This window comes from Echinops telfairi, unplaced genomic scaffold (assembly GCF_000313985.2).
Source record: "Echinops telfairi isolate 266 unplaced genomic scaffold, ASM31398v2 ScPeMD7_655;HRSCAF=1070, whole genome shotgun sequence".
In the NCBI taxonomy this organism is placed as follows: Eukaryota; Metazoa; Chordata; class Mammalia; order Afrosoricida; family Tenrecidae; genus Echinops; species Echinops telfairi.
Genome location: NW_022104553.1, coordinates 13,547,406 through 13,563,128, shown reverse-complemented (window position 1 = coordinate 13,563,128; position 15,723 = coordinate 13,547,406). Strand labels below are relative to the sequence as shown.

The 15,723-nt window shown below is 46.0% G+C and overlaps 1 protein-coding gene across 1 annotated transcript in view; it reads right to left on the bottom strand.

Annotated features, from left to right (window-relative positions):
• The window catches only part of UHRF1BP1 (UHRF1 binding protein 1), a gene marked incomplete at its 5' end in the record, with an annotated part of 87,687 nt that extends 71,964 nt beyond the window's left edge, over nucleotides 1-15,723 (bottom strand). Inside the window, one exon of the mRNA XM_004717243.2 lies at nucleotides 15,689-15,723. Coding sequence (XP_004717300.2) covers nucleotides 15,689-15,723 — 35 coding nt within the window. The remainder of the gene's footprint in view (nucleotides 1-15,688) is intronic.

The following is a 15,723-nucleotide window of genomic DNA, read 5'->3' as shown; positions in this document are numbered from 1 at the left end:
GACAAAAATAATAATTTATAAATTATCAAGGGTTCATGAGGGAAGGGGGAGCGGGGAGGGAGGGGAAAAATGAGGAGCTGATGCCAGGGGCTTAGGTGAAGAGCAAATGTTTTGAGAATGATGAGGGCAATGAATGTACAAATGTGCTTTACACAATCGATGTATGATGGATTATGATAAGAGTTGTATGAGCCCCTTATAAAACAATATAAAAAAAAAACCAGAAAGCAGATTTGTGGTTAGTGGGAAGACCATGGAGTCACGGCTTAATGAGTTTCCGTTGCGGGTGATAGAAGTTTTGGAAACAGTGGTATGGTTACACAAGACTGCATGGACTTGATGCCACCGTATCTCACATCTTAAAATGGTAAGTTACGTTATGCACAATTAACACAAACAATAAGAAGGCCCTAACATTTCATGACTGCTTACTTTGTGACCGAATGTTTATTTAATTCTGTCAATGATCCCAAGATGTGAAAGCCTCCCATTACCTCCATTTTCAGATTAGAAAACTGATGCATAGGAAGGTTAAATAACTTGCTCAAGGTCACTGAACTGGTAATAGAGCTCAGATTCAAAACCAAGCAGTCTGCCCCCAGACCTGCCAGCCTGAACAAGAGTCTATAGAAGTCAACACAGGTGCCCCCACTTGGAGACTCCAGTCGCTGCAGGGCAAGAGCAGGTGCCAAAGGAGACCAAGGGCCAGCTGAGCAGTACCTGAATGAAGCAGCACACAAGGCCTCATCATCTAGCCCCTCTTCCCTTCTGATCTCCTTCCCGCCTCCGTTCCACACCCAGAGCCTACATTCCAGTGACACAGAACTAGTAAGCAAATCCTTGTTGCTTCTTAACTGGATAACAGATTGCTCATGCAGCTCCCTCTGCCTGCATCACCTCCTTGCCCTTGACTGCTTGTAGAGTGGGCTCCACAGACAGACCTTTTGTAATGCTTTGTTGGGTTTCTTGTTTACTAGTCTTGTGTTTTTCTATAAGCAGTCCCCGAACAAGGTGCTGTCAAGTCGATTCTAATCAATGGCGACCTCGAGTGTGTCAGAGTAGAACTACGCTCCCTGGGGTTGTCCATGGCTGGTTTTTCAGGAGTTAGCCGACTGCCAGGTCTTTCTTCTGTGGCTTTCACAGTGGCCTGGAACCACCAACTTTGCAGTTAGCAGTCAAGTGCATTAATTGTTTGCATCACCCAGGGACTCTATGGACAAGCTCCTGTCTCATTCATTTGGACGCCTCTGGGGCCTAGCACACAGTGTAGATACAATTTGATGAAAGACTTCTGAAGGAATGGTGTCAGGAACAAACGCCTCAAAAGTAACCCAGGGTCCAACTTCGGGAAAGGCTAACATCCCTGAACCCACTGTCCCAGACATCTGAGAATGGCTGAGCTGTATCTGCAGTTGTGTATCCAGTCATCTTGCAACAAACCTACCTGAGGAACCGCTCAGCTGGGCTCAAAGAACTAAGGAACCAGAGGCAACGCCACTTGAAAGGAAGGGAACAGTGAGGTCCCCAAAGAACAGGAAATTCTACAACATGATTGCCAGGCCTCCGATTTCATACTCACCTCGGTGAGGACACTGTCTCAAACGAAATGTGTTCCTAAACTGTACTATTTTCACACAGGTTAAAACACACACACACACACACACAATTTTCTTAGAAAAGGGAAATTCATATTTCAGCACTGTCGGGGGAAGCATGTAGGGCAGATAACTGGAGGCAGTTGGCTTTGTTGAATTTACTGTACATTCTTATCTGGAGTTTCTGAATATTGAAACGCCCCAACTTTCAAACGACTCATACACACCACAAACTGCTGTACCGATCCTCCTGCCACTGCGACAAAAACCATCTTGGGAAAACCAAAAACAAACCAGACCGGCCAAAGCGTGTGGATCCGAGGCTGTAACTGTACGAGAAGCTGTGGCACGTGTTCTGGGTTCGAACTGTTTGGGGATTGTTTTTCCTAAATCAATTTGGAGGCACTCCTTCCCAAAACATGTTCTCAACTTTTCCCCTTGACTAAGTTAACAACGTAAGACTCAAAGCATTGAAGTCCGTGGACAGAAACTGCGGGGAGCACTGAACATTTGCAAGCCTGGAGGTGCAGGCTCTGGTCATAGCTTAGGCAGAGTTGGTGCCGGAGGGGCCTGAAAACAGAGATCTGGGAGGGAGCAGAAAGAAGACACCATGGAGGAAGACCCAGACAGCCAAGGGCAAAGTTCAGCTGCCTGAAAAATTGGGCTCAGTGGTTTTCAATGGGAGCAAACTCAATTATCTCTTCTTAAAATACCATGTTTTCTAATGCCTCTTTTACGAGCAATACTAAAGTTTATAGATAACCTACTTCCACAATTGCAAAAACAATCAAATACAGTGTCCAAAGTACACTATAAGAGGAAAATAATTTAAAATGAAAGTACATGCAAAACAATAAATAAAAATAAAAAAAGAAAGTACTTGCATGTTAATATGTGAATAAAAGCCCCAGCCCCACTACATGGGAAGACTGTGTACAGTCAGTCAGATGCTTGCACCCCCACCCCACCCCCGCCTTCCCCCCCTCCCCCCGAGAATCACCCCAACTCTAACGACTACCAGTACAGGTGCAAAGGGGCACATAGGAGTTTGTCAGTCAGGTGACTCTGGTACCACACGTGGCACCGCCAAGATGAACTTTTGGAAAAGCTTCAAACAGAATGAGGTATAAACGTCCCTTTCTGACCACTGCAACCCGGGAACATTCACTGTGTATTTCAGCTGTGCAGTGTTTTGCTTTCTAGGTGAACATGGATCCTATGCGCATATACCCTCGACAGAGAAGTCGCCTCTGTAGAGATCTAACAGACAATCAAAGGTCAAAAGGGACAAGAGATGGTTCCTTGTGCTGGACGGCTCTGCAGACGGTAGGATGTCAGTGTCCCTGGCACCATCACGACCAGCACAGTCCTTGCTGGGACACACTGGTCCAGAGGGCCTTGCCCCAGGAGAGAAAGCAAACACGCTTCTCCTTTTTCACCCCCTCCTTCAAATGGCGCCCAGACAACCAAGAACCAGAACTCTTGTCTAGAGAGCCTGGATTACGTAGAGCGCATCTACCATGGCTTTGGGGGCTCATTTTGGAGTCTACTCAGCATTTAAAGGAGCCCCTGTTGGTGTTGGGGCCTAAGTGTTTGGCTGTTAACCTGAAGGTCAGCAGTTCAATCCAACAAGCCACTTGGAGGGAAAAATGAAGCTGTCTGCTTCGTACAAAGATGTACAGGCTCAGAAACTCGGTCTAGGGTCACTATGAGTTGGAATCAACTCAACGGCAGTGGGTTTGGCTTTGGGGTTTACTCATAACTTATAATACTGTTTTGGCTGAACCACACATTCCAAATTTCAAACTTAGAATAAACTTTGGCAACCTGACAATTCTATAAATACCGACTCAAATACACTGGTATCTTCCCATGTTAGCTCAGATTTTTCGTGATGGGCTCACAGCCAAACTACATAACCAACGCACTATAAAGATTGACACACAAGTCAAGAGAACTGCTATTGGCAAATAAAACAACAAAGCCAATCCAACAAATATTTTATAGCATACCTAAATATTTGATCATCTATCTAGCTCTTACTTTTGTGGTAAGTAGGTACAAACTGCACATGCTTTGACAGAATGACCACCACACATTGTTTTCACATTTCAGTTTTCCCCTTTACTCTAGGTAGCAGTCAGTTCTACTAATAACCACCGGGAAGTGGTTACTATCTGTCAGGAGCCCTGATAGCACAGTGGTTAAGTGCTTGGCTGCTGACCGAAAGGTGGGCAAGCAGGAGCCCATTTGCTCATTGGGAGAACGCGACGGCAGTCTGTTTCTGTAGACTCGTGGACAGTCAACACTCAGCCTCGAGGGCTGATAGGATTCAGAAGCAACTTGATGGCAACTATTGTGGTGGTGGTGGTTTTTCATCGGCACCAGTAGCAAGTGCTTGCTTTCCCACCACAAAGATCAAAGGTCCCTTAAGGTTACTGGCTAAAGTGGATCCCCCCTTGACTTTCTGCCCCCTTCCACTCTCCAGGTCTAAGGTTCCTTCCCCGTGGTTCAGCGGTGCACTTACACTCCACACATCTTCTCCCACGCCCGCTTCATCCACCCAAACTCTGATTTCTAAAGCAGCTAACATTCTACACCAGCGGTTCTCAACCTTCCTAATGCCGCGACCCTTTCATACAGTTCCTCATGATGTGGTGAACCCCCAACCATGAAATTACTTTTGTTGCTACTTCATAACTGTCATTTTGCTGTTATAAATCGGGCGACCCCTGTGAAAGGGTCATCCGACCCCCAAAGAGATCGCGACCCACAGGGTGAGAACTGCTGTTCTACACCCTACTTCGGGGAGTAGCAACTGGCATTTCTTATGTCTTAAGCAGCCATCCAGAGTACAATTATTGGTCCCCCGTCCAGGGGAAAGAAGAGCGATGAAAATCAGAAGGCACATGCACAAGAGTAGAGGTAGATGCGCCTGGCCACTACCCACAACTGCTCTGAAAAAGGTCACACTGACTAGAGCAATGGTTCTCAACCTTCCTAATGCCGAGGCCCTTTACTACAGTTCCTCATGTTGGGTTGACCTCTCAACCATAAAGTTATTTTCGTTGCTACTTCATCACTGTCATTTTGCTACTGTTATGAATCGGTCACTTGACCCCCAAAGGGGTCACAACCCACAGGTTGAGAACTGTTGCACTAGAGGGTCCTGGAGAGGGTGGAGAGGGAAATGGAACAGAACCCAAACCTCACAAAAGAGACCAGGAGTATGGGGTGGATAGAGACTTGGAACCGCAAGACGATGGCCCTCAGTGGCCATTCAAGGCTGGAAATGAGTTCAACCGCTGCATTAAAATAACTCTCACAGCTCAAAAAGGCAGCGTTTATCCAAGGACAAGGTTAAACGGGTTAGGAAAGGAGGAGAAATGGAAACAGGAAACATAGGGAAGACGTGATGGTACACTGAAGGGGTCGCAATGGACAGTTAAAACAAAAGGTGTATAAATTGTTGAATGGAAATCTGACCTGCTCTGTAAACCGCCACCTAATTCACAATTCAGACTTTAAAAGAAAACCAGTCACAAGGAACACAAGCCCTGCTGTCGATACACTCCGGTGAGTGTAGGGAACTGAGCTATCATGAAAATAATGTTTCTTTTCAATGTTCAATTCCATCCTCACAGACTGGTATTCAAGTGGATTCTTAACTAGGTGAAGGTCCCTAAGTGACTGCTAACACATTTTCCACTCTACGACTGTAGTATATGATTCTGCTATCTTCCTCGATGCTACACTAAGCACCTAGCATAGTGGTATGTTTTAGCTATTTTTCTTCTGTGTTGAGGTCAAAGTTGCCTTCTTTGCTACTCTGTCCAGGAATGAAAAAGATGACAAACAGGGACAGCTTTGAGTTCCCCTCCACAAGCGTCAACAAGAAGATATTCATCTCCACCTCCCTATATTAGAAGGTTAAGAAACAGAATTCTTCTGCAGGCAAAGCTGGATGAGTTAAACACAGCATTGAAGATGCTGGAAAATGCTATTCCCAGAAATTCACGGCAGTTTTTCTTAATCAACTCTGATCAGCGACAGTAAATAAGTCACTATTTATTAAATACTACCTCTGTGCCAGGCACTTGCACATGCAATGGGGCTTCAAGAAGTTCGTAGACACATGAAGTGAAAAAATAAAGCAACTTTCCCACCAGCTTTTGAAGCTCCCTTGACTGCTTTCTGATTCCCAAACCCGCAACTGCACATCATCAGCCCCACTTTACAGACAGGGAAACATGGAAGCTTTGAGAACACCAAGAATACGCTGGGAAGAGGGGAATCCAAAAGGTATACATCTGTACTCTTCAATGTGATTTCTGTGTTTTCACCCAGAACTAAACATTTCAAAGGGGTTTTGTAGTCTAAACATCCGACACGCAACAGCTTGCTGTATGCTGCACAATGATGAAAACCACCTGCTTTGCAAGATTAGGTGAGAGGCACGGGGGTGTAGCACCAAGAACCAGGACCTGGATTAACAAAAGGAATACGTTTACAAAGCCCGGGCACTTTCTGCGACACCCCCATACCTCTTAAGTAATTTTTCAAAGCAGATAACTGGCATTATTGTGAACCACACAACAAGTTGCTGTACGCCAGCATTTTACAGACTACAGTACTGCTTTGGAAACGGAATTGCCTCGCAAGGTCACTTTTTAAGGCACAAAACACTGTTTTACTATAAAAGGGAATCACGCCGAGGCCTGTGCAAAGACTGTTATGGAAATGCTATATAATTCAAACTTCAGTTTCTTCACTAGGAATGAAACGCTGTGCCAGTAGGTGCTAAGATTACAGAGCAGCATGAGCCATATGTCAGGGTCGTCCTGAGAACATACACTTAACAAACACTCAACTGCCTGGAGAACATGCCCCTTTTCTCTTAATGAGTGTTGGCAGAGAGCCAGGCATCCCACCACTCCAAGCAAAAAGTACTATGAGGTTCTGGTGGCACAGTGCTGGGCTGCTAACCACAAGGTCAGCAGTTCAAACCCACTGGTCGCTCCAATGGCCTGTCTGCTTCTACAAAGGTTCCAGTCTTGGAAACGCTAGGGAACAGTTGCACTCTGCCCGAAAAGCTCTGGAGGAGTTGGAATCGACTCAGCGGCAGCGAGTTTGGTTTTCCGTAGTGGTGATAAAGAATCCTAATGATTTTCATTGTACCTTCTCATTTCAACATTACTGTAAAAAGGATCGAGAAGACATCAAGGCTTCAACCAAGATTTCAAGGTTGCTTGTAATCAAAACCTACAAATACATAAACGAAACAAACTCACTTCTATTCAGCCGAGTCCAACTCATAGCAATCCTGTACGGCAGGGTAGAGCTGCCTCTGTGGGTTTCCGAAACTAACTCTTTATGGGAGTAGTAAGCCTCCTCTGTTTTTGAACTACTGACCTTGTGTAACCCACAACATCACCAGGGCTCCTACAAATATATAAAAAAATCTAAATCAAGAGGGAACCGATTACATGGAACTGTGTGTGACCTCCTCCCTGGGGGACAGACAACCAAAAAGTGGATGAAGGGAGACGTCGGACAGGGCAAGATATGACAAAATACCCATTTATAAACTATCAAGGGCTCATGTGGGAGGGGGGAGCGGGGAGGGAGGAGAAAAATGAGGACCTAATGTCGGGGGTTTAAATGGAGAGAAAATGTTTTGAGAAATGATGGACAAATACGCTTTACACAATTGATGTGTGTATGGATTGGGATAACAGTTGTATGAGCCTCTAATAAAATGTTTAAAAAAAAAATCTAAATCAAACAGCCAAAACAAAGTGGTCTTCTGGTTTTCCAAAAAGTTTCAAGACATACTTGCCATGATGGCTACAATGGAAAAGAGGGACACTAACTATCATGTTCTGGCAGATAGGAAGCCACCAGAGCGCTCAGACACTCTGGGAGGAGCGTAACTGGTAGTGCCACTTTAGAAAACTATTTGGCAATATATATTAAAGCTAAGCGCATACATAAAGCTATTTGGTAATACATATTAAAGCTAAGCACTCTTATGCAAATCTCCAAAAGAAGCATGAATACATTTGTTCTCCAAAGGACATGTACTAGGATTTAACCTAATAATACTATCTATAATAGCCTTAAAGTGTCCATCAACAGTGAAATATATAAATAAATGTTGGTATATTCATATGATGGAATAGTACCCAGGAACAATGGAAAATCTACAACTTGATGAAACATTATGGATTTATCTCACAACATTGAGCTAAAGAAGACAAACAAATGTAAACATACTACACGATTTACTTACATAAAACACAAACTGATCAAGTTATATTTGTGTAAGTGTCGAGAACAAGGTACAGAGTAGCAAAGTATGATGGTTTTGTGTATGAATAATCAATAAAATACAAATATGCTTTTCTTCCCTAGAAAAAGCCGTGATTGTCTTTAAGGAACCTAACTAGGAGTGGGAGGGAGGCTTCTACTTTTTTTTTTTAATCATATCTATGAAAAATATCAACAGGGACAGCTACACTGTGGGATTAGGTTACTTTCTTATCATTTCTCCTAAAAAGATGAGCAATCATTTTCCCCTTTGGGGAAAAGCACAATTCTTATTACTGAAGAGTCGTCTTGGCTGAGTGAAGGCCTGATTATAGAAAAGAGGTCTTTTCAGGAAACGCTCCCCACAGGATGCAGAAGTTTCCAAGATTCACTTCTGCAGTTCACATCCTCAGAAAAGCTTTCCCTCTCTAAGAAAACAGTGACTCTGACCATGCTGCTGGCTTTGCAGTTGCTGCTGAATGTCTGTCCGCATTAGAAGACCACCACCCCAATAACTGTCCCCTCTCCCCATCTTTCCCCCTTTCCACTGGGCCATCCTCATTATAATACAAACCTCTAAGCCAACAAAACGACTTTGCTGTTTGTTAGACAGGGTTCTCTAGAGAAACAAAACCAGAATGCTAATAATTTTATATATATATAAATTTATATAGATAGGTATATAACATAAGAAATACAGTTAATTAAATTATAAAGCAGTACAAATGGCTCAGTGCAACTCACTCCCATGAGACAGTTGTGAGACACTGGCAGTCCTTCAAGTCTTGAGGGCCGCCAGGTAGTCCTCTATAGAGCAATTCAGGCTATCCAGGCACAGGCAGCAAACAACAAGGCAGGTCACCAACAGTCAGCCAGATGACAGGGTCTTACAGTCCCAGGCTCAAGAGATGTACATTCCAATGGTGTGGCCCAGCAGGTCTTGAAGGAACCTCAAATTACAGGGACACAGTCCACAGGTTAGGTGTCCCACAGGTAGTGTAGCTTGCAAATTGAGGAAAAGAACAAGCAAGGCAGCCGCACACTGGTCTGATGATCAAAGAGCAAGAGACAAGAAGGGCGAGGCGCTCTGAGCCTATTTATCTCGCCGCCCTTCAATTAATCCCACATGTGTTTATCGGCCAGGTTGGCACAATAAACTAACGACCTCACTGTTAGAAATCAGGATAGTACTTATCCTTTGGTAGAGCTAATGGCTCGAAGGACAGGGGGCTCCATTTCTGACTGCGGGTGCTAGCGACGTGGTCTGCTGAGTTGTGAAAATTCATAAAGCTGACATGTACAGTATATGCACCTTTTAAAAAAATAACCTTTTGTTGGGAATTAGGGGAAGGTTTACAGAGCAGGTCATCAGTTTTACATTCAACAATTCATACACATTCTGCTTTAACTCATCCATCGCAATCCTTCCATGTACCATCACTGTCAAAAAAGAATGACAAGGGGTGATGTCTGACCTCCAACAGCTTCACAAATTCGGAGGAAAATCACACTTCACGTCAACATCTCCCAAGGTCGATTTCTATGAGGCCAAGGTCAAGCATGCTCTCCCCTCCCCTCCAACTTTCCTACCAATTCTGATACCACCTGTCCTTCTCTCTCTCCCTCCCTCCCACAGCTCTTTTTTCAGCAGGGCTCCATAATCTGTTATGGACAGACAATAGTCACGATTATGGCATTCATTAAGGAACTCAACATGATAAAAATGCTCAGGATACATTTATCTAGACAGGACAGCCTCTTCCTAGCTTTGGTCTCTTCGACAAACAACCGATGTTTGCAATGTTACAAAGCACTTCTTAGCATTGGCAACAGTACTCAAAGGGCATGCCACTCTGCCATAAGTCTCAGTCTGAAGGCATTCAGCTCTAGATCCACGGTTAGAAAACCTAGCTACCCCAAGGAAGTGCCTGGATGTGCCCTACTCCCTAAGCCTGCCTCCTGCCCAAAGGCACTCGGCTTTACTTGCTCTGTGGGCTGGGAGGTTCACTGCTCTATTCCATGATCTAGCTTGATTTCTTCTTCTTCTGCTGCTGCTGCTGCTCTTCTTCTTCTACTTCTCTGTTGCTGGGCCACAGCTGTTTCCTGGATCAAGGAGATCCAATACACAAGGATCTTGCAGTTCCAAAGGACACTCTCCTCCAGGTTACTATCTCTCAGCTGGTAGTGAGATTCCTCCCTTCCTGCTTCTGAGATGGCTCATTTTATACCCAGCAAAATTGCAATCACAGTGAACTCTATCTATAAACAACCACTCACAACTGAATGCAGTCTATGTCGGCTCCCACCTGCTCCTACCCAGACCCATCGGGAAAAGGTGAGAGTAACAGAGAACGTGGCTAAAAGAGACATGTTAAATAATTCACTGCACAAACGGCCGCTCACCCCGATTCCTCCGTGTCTCCTGTTTCCATTCCTACTCCTTTCCCCAGCCTCTGCGCCTTGTCCTTCTGATCCGAAAGGACTGATGATTCTAGTGCAGAGGCAAGTTCCACTCCAGACTGAAGGGCAAGGACTCCCACCTCTCTCTTCGATCAGTAAGCAGGGTCTCTTCAGATATGGGGATTTGTTCCACATTCTTCTTCCACTCGAGGCAGGATCTGCTAACGTGCTCCTTTTCCGAGCAGTTGGCTGAGGGAGTCAGGCACCATCATCTGGTCTCGGGGTCATGGAAGCTGGCGTTTATGATATAAGCACCTTTCTTTAGGGATGGTATACATTTTTATTATTGAAAAATGTAGATGAGACCCAATTACAAAAACTATTCCACACCTCAGAGACACTCAAGAGAGGAGTGGTGCGGCAGCCGAGGGGTTAAAGGACATCGCTCCAAAGCAGGGTGCTTCTGTTCACATCTCAATTCCATCCGCTGCGTTCTAGCTGCAACTTGGGCACATTTTTTAACTAACCGTTCTGTGGCTCAGTTCTTCAGCTAGAAAACTGGTAGGGCTAAAACCTACCTCGTCGGGTTATCACAAAGATTAAATCATCACAAGACTTGTAAGGTGCTTAACACAGTTTTGTTTTTTTGGGTTTTTTAAAATTAAATCTTATACATGAAAGCCCTTTATTCTGAGGCAACACAAAATAATGTCAACAGCGTTGTATGAGCCCCTAATAAAATGTTAAAAAAGAAAAAAAAAATGTCAACAGCAAAAAAAAAAAAAAAGATTTGACCATTGCTGGATTTTCTACTACTAATAGAAATGTCCTATTACTAATTGTTTTCCATTTTATTACTAATTATCATGGTTACTAATTTTTGTGCCATTTTCTAATGCACAACCCAATTCTTTGGGCAAGGAAGATTCAGCTGAAAAGTTTAGTGTAAAGGAACATGTCCTGGAAGCTAAGGGACACTGAAGCAGGCCAGGGACAAGCCTGTCAGCCTCTCGGAGCCTCACGCTCCTCATTGTACACTGCGGACTGGTCCTGCTGATCTAAGACGGTTCCGGCTCTTCCACGTGGTGTAGAATGAGGGGAGGCACCGAGCTCAACAGCCAGCCTCTCCATCTCCCGTGCCTCTTAATCCCATCTGAAATTTGCGTCTTTAACTACCCATGGTGCAGATCATTCAGCTTCTCATTTCAAGGACCCGTGGAAGACTCCCGCGGGGGGTCTCTGCAAGCGCCAGTTGGGTTGCTGCCGTCTATACTGTGGTGTATCCCTCACTTCCCAGGCTATACGAAGTTGTTCTGTGCCAGAGTCAATCCAGCGTGGAGTGGAATGTCTACCTCACACAGGACAGGGTACAACCACGCCACGGGCTTCCCTGGGCTGCAAATCTTTACAGGAGCAAACTGCCAGGTCTTTTCTCCCTCAGAGACGCGCGATGGGTTCAAACTGCTGGCCCTTCAATGAGCAGCTTGAGATCCTAACCACGGTGCCACCTCGGCTCCTTGCATATTAAGTAGCTACTCTTAATTAAACACCTACTCACCTATCAGGCACTGTAATAAGTCTGTATGCCCAACTGTCACAACAAATCTGCTAGGTATATTTTACTCTTCCTGTCTCACAGATGAGAAAACTAAGGCTCAGAAGGGCTGCTCTGCTCATTAAGAGTGGACCCAGAAGGGGAACTTGGCCTTGTCTGGCCCCAGAGCGCATGCTCTCGCCATGAACCACAGCATTTTTACTAACTTTATAATCAGTCAGATTTCTTCTCACTTGTATGAGGGGGCTTCAAAAATTCATGGGGAAAAAAAAAGACAATAACATTTTTTCCACACATTTTTGAAGCTCCCTTCTATAAGGACAGATCATTAGTTAGTTACCTACAGCAAGAATAAGCCACTTAAGTGAAAACCAATTGTGGTTACTTTTTTAAAATGAATGATTACTTACTGTTTGTAAGTAAGTGTCGCCCCTGGGTCTACTTCAATGAGAACCGTGTAGTGAAGCTACTGGCAGTTAGCAGCAGTCATCCAAGCCCTGAAGAGACATCTACATCTGTTCTCTGCAGAATCCCCAGTGGCCAGATCGGCACCTGGCCTACAGCACGTTCTCTGCCAGCGCAATGTGAACCCCTCTCTCAAACCTTGCGTCCCACACAACTAAGGAGGAGGCCCTCCACTTTCGTACCTGAACCGTCAGGGTCAAAGGGAGACCTAACATGAAGGTCACTGGATAGCCTCCTGCTGCAGGGCACTCTCCTCCGGGTCCAGTGGCACCGCAACCATCAACAACAGGTAATCACCAAGCACAAGTGCTTATTTATCCTGTACTTGGTATACCACCCCTTCTCTCCTGTCCATCAGGTTAGGCAAGCCACAGGCCAGGGTTCCGCCTACGCGGCAGAGACCATCCGGCAACACAGATCCCATGTGCGATTACGCAGCTTCCCCAAGTCTTTCCCCCCAACCCGACTCATAGCCTAGCACCTCTTCCGAGAACCCTAACTCGCCGCTCTGACAACACAATGTCCTTCTCCTCCTCTCCCTCCTCCACCACTGGCTCAACACTGAGGTCATCAAAAACCTCCCCTACGTCAGTCATACTGATTCCAACTTGACCCACAAAGATACTTTATCAAGGGCTCAGTGAATGTGTGCCCTTCTCTGTTAAAATCTTTCTTTAAACACCCTCCCTCTTCATCTAGAGCACATAAAATATAAACTTTAAAAAACAATTTTTTTTAGTTTTTTCCTCTAGATAACACAGAATATATGTGGACTACAGGAGTCCCTGGGTGATATAAATGGTTAAGCCCTCAACTAGCAGCCAAAGGTTGGTGGTCCAGAAAGCACCTCAGAAGACAGGCCTGGTGGTCTGCTTCCACAAGGACACGACCTTGGAAACTATGGTGCCCAGTTCTTTGCACTCTGCACACACTGGGTCCCTGTGAGTCAGAATCAACTCAACAGCATCTACCACAATAAGGGACGATAACCAGACCAGGAGCTAAGAGTTGGGGTTCTGGTCCACTACCTTACTTTTCTAGGTGATTTGGACAAAGCTCTGACCCTCTCAGGCTTCTATTTTTTGTCTTATATCAGATGTTTGAATGAGATCAGGGGTTAACTAGTTCCAAGAATGTCTTAAAGGGCTCAGGCATTGGTTTAGAACAGTGTTTCTCAAAGTGGGCAACACTGCCCCCTGGGGCGGGGGCTGCAAAAGTAGAAAGCTGCGCTTTATTCTGGATTCTAGGTGGCGTTAGAGGTTACACGTTGGGCTGAAATCCTCAAGGTTAGCGGTTGGAAACCACCGGGTGCTCCGAGAGAAAAAGACTGGGTTTTCTGCTCCCGTAAACAGTTACAGTCTTGATGGATGGATGTACTGTGTTAAGAGCTGTATGAGCTCCCAATAAAATGATTTTTTTTAAAAAACTGTTACACTCTCGGAAACCTATAGGAGGCCACTGTGATTCAGGACTGACTTGATGGCAGTGAGTTTGTTTGTTTTGTTTTGTTTTGCAGTTTCTGTTTTATTGGACAGAAAAGAGTTTGTTTGTATTTTTATAGGCTACAGTACAAAAGTTTTGCCAGGGAAGCAGAGTTAGTTTTTCTGAAGAGGGGCAGTAGGCCAAAGAAGTTTGGGAACCAATGGTTTAAAAGTTTATAAACCCCTCCATGAAGTTATGTGAAGGAATTGCCTGTTTGCATAAGTGAATTTTTATAACGCAAACATCTATGGCTCGCATCTAATTTTCACACAAGCTAGAACCCAGAAATTAGCTCGTATTTTATTGAGCACTTACTTTATGCCGGGCTCATTCGATCCTCACAATTACCCTCTAGGTAAGACGACTATGCCCATTTTACAGATCAAGAACGGGAAGCAGGAGAGTCCAGCCTCCATAACCGGGCTGAGATCGGTGAGGTCATTCCTAATGCCCTAATATTCTGTGATTCTCTGTCAGCTCAAATTAATCGAGTTTTCTCTAGTTAAATTCTCTGTTCCATTTCACAAGCGGTAGCCCTTCCAGAGGCTAGCCTCACGGAATACCCAGGTGAATACCACCCAGACAAGGACACCAGGAAATTAACCCCCGGAACAGGGTTCAAAAGCACATTCCTTCCAACTCTAGACTTCAACCTGCTTTTTCTCACACTGAGATGAACCAAAAGATGTTCCTGAATCTATTTACTCTCGAAGCAACAGTAAAGAGACAGGCGTGTCAGACAGAAAAGGGAATGCAGTGGCAGGAGGCGGGGAGATAGGCAAGCAAGGCCTGGTAGCTCCATGTTGGATAGCCACTACGCTAGTCCCACCTCTTGAAAAGCACTCATCATTGGTGAATCATGCTCTTCCCGAGAGAGAAACATGCTAACTCAACAGCCCCAGTCTGGGACAAGAGGACCAAGTGAAATGCTGTTTTTTCTGGCAAATGCCAATCATAGCAACAGGGATCTGGGGTCACCTGAAACAGGGGTCAATGACAGCTCAAAACTCGTCATCCCGCCTCACCCCCAATTTACTTGGCTGTTCTTGTTGGCCACCGTCGAACCGATTCGGGACAGAACATCATTTAATAAATGGCTGCAGAGCACAAGTAGTCATGGGTTCGGTTCACAGGCTGTCAAAACCCCTCCAGGCCTTAAAGGGAAGGTCGCTGAAACTTTATCCCCACCCCTCATGACCTTTCTCCAATTAGTCTGTGCAATGAGAACGCAGCAGCGATGGGAGAAAGGACATCCGAGGGCTGGGCTGGGTAGGGGACTCTCTTTTCAGGGGTGACGCAATCCGACGGAGACCAGCGGGAGCTGGGGGTCCCCGGGAAGGAGAACACCAGCGTCCGAGTTGGAAAGCCGGGCGGAAAATGGGGTATGAAGGGATTCCGGTTATCCCCGGAAAACGGAGAGGTTGGAAATGACCAGATCACGAGCTGTACAAGGAAGGGCCGGCCGGAACCCAGGGGCCCGGGGTCGGGTGCAGAGGCAGGGAGAGGGCCCGGGCAGCAGAGGGTGGGACCCGTGGGGGCCTCGGAGGGCCGGTCGAGGGCTCAGGAGATTCACAAGGGGACGGGAGGGAACTGAAGGTGGGGGGCAACAGGCCAGGAGATCCCCAGATCTGAGAGGGGGTGTTGGGGTGGAGGAGAGGGGCGGGAGCGCCCCGTCCCCGAGGGCCCGGGAAGCACAGAGTGGTGACAACGGTCGGGGTCGGCGGGAGCGAGGAGACAGTCCGGGCTCGAGTTGGGCGGGGGCCGCCCCCGGCTGGCGAGTGGGAAGAGCGGGAGGCCTGGACCCCAAGTTCGGCCCAAGGGAGCGGGGTCGGAAGGGCAAAGGGCGGGCGGGCGGGCTCCGGGGTCGCGCTGGCGCTCTCACCGGGACAGGTGCTTCAGGATCTGCTTCTTGATGAT